The 1461-nt window shown below is 59.0% G+C and overlaps 1 protein-coding gene across 1 annotated transcript in view; it reads left to right on the top strand.

The window, feature by feature from the left end:
• Positions 1-1461, top strand: part of LOC123522489 (solute carrier family 22 member 20-like) — a 52125-nt gene that overhangs the window by 5009 nt on the left and 45655 nt on the right. The window contains 1 exon segment of the mRNA XM_045297169.1: positions 266-434. Within this exon segment, the coding sequence (XP_045153104.1) occupies positions 266-434 (169 nt within the window).

Genomic DNA, 1461 nt, shown 5'->3' with positions numbered 1-1461 from the left:
TTGGACTGGAGTTGGATGGCTCCCCAGGCCCCTCCATTCAGGTGAGTAACAGGTACCACCAAGTGGGCTCTGGCTCCCGGTGGCTCCTGGCGGGTCAGACTAGAACTGGGCCCCCAGATGACCAACTTCCACTTTGAGCCGCCTGTGGGTGGCACCTGCGCCTTGCCTGTTTGATCAGCACATTAGCCATTGGCACCAACTGGGGAGGGGGAGGCGAGCAGGATCTTCCCGGGACCCCAATGCCAGCCCAGCTCGGAATCCCCAGGAGGGCGTTCCCAGGAGGAAACCAGGGGCCCCGGTCCCACTGTCCTCCTCCAGGTGGTGAACGCCTACATCCAGAGTGAGTTTGCAAGCGGCCGTGCCTCCAGCTCAGTCTTGGACCTCTTCCGAACCCCGGCCATCCGCAAGGTCACGTGCTGCATGATGGCCGTCTGGTAGGTGGTGGGCTCTGGCCCAAGTCTTTGTCCTCTTCCATAAGCTCAGTTCTAAATTGCCCTTCCCACTGTGGACAGGCCAGTCTGTGCCCTCCGCCTGGTCCACCCCTCTCTCTGGCGCTCGGCCCCTGGCGGGTGTTGAGCTGGGGGCCAGAGGAGACGTCCGTGCTGATGGGGCCCTGCGTGGGGGCAGAGGGTCTCATCTGGGGTACACGACGCCAACAGGAAGGAATCAGCCAAGCCGATCTCCCCAAGCACACCTTGTCTCCTGCTGTTCTACCCTTGGGGCCCTCCAGAGGGTCCTAGGAAGTGTCCCGCTCTGGACAAACATCCTGTGTCCAGCAGTGGACAGACAGGGAAGCAGAAACTTGTCCTCAGTACAGCCCGCATGATGACTAGTGGGCTTCAAGCAGGAGAGGGGATTTGCACCCAAACACGCGACTCTCTGCCATCGAGCAGATGCCAACTCACAGCGCCCCCGCAGGACAGGGTAGAACTGCCCCTGTGGGTTTCCCACACTGTCACTCTTAGCAGTAGAGAGCCCCATCTTTCCCCCTCGAAGCAGCTTCAAACGGCTGCCCAATGCACAACCACTACGACTCCAGGGCTCCTTAGAGGACCCTGGGGTGGCCTTTCATGGAGTGTGCCGGGTGAGCAGGCAGGTGTTCCCAGCAGAGGGAGCCTCCCGGGGCACAGCGGAAGCTGCAGCGTGGGTCAGAAGAAGCAGGCAGGCTGTGTTCGTCAGCGAAGGCAGGGCAACCATCAGGCCGGGAGCTGATGAAAAATAAAATAGACTGGTGCTTAACACGGGATCCGTGTGAGGAGGCTTTCAAGGGAAAACTCCATGGTCTCTTAATTCCATTTTCCCACAAACATTTTCAAAGCCCACTCGTATGAGCCAAATGGAGAAGATAACGGGAAATGTTTGTCTCGCCCTGCGCTGTCCCACCCACAGCAGCATTTCCCGACCACTGTGGGTTTGTATCTCTCTAGGCTTTTGTGTTTATTCTCTCTCTCTCTCTCTCTC

The sequence above is a fragment of the Echinops telfairi genome, unplaced genomic scaffold, assembly GCF_000313985.2.
Source record: "Echinops telfairi isolate 266 unplaced genomic scaffold, ASM31398v2 ScPeMD7_7417;HRSCAF=8455, whole genome shotgun sequence".
NCBI classification, from domain to species: Eukaryota; Metazoa; Chordata; class Mammalia; order Afrosoricida; family Tenrecidae; genus Echinops; species Echinops telfairi.
The sequence above is the reverse complement of the archived record's forward strand: the minus strand, read 5'-3'. Positions and strand labels throughout refer to the sequence as shown.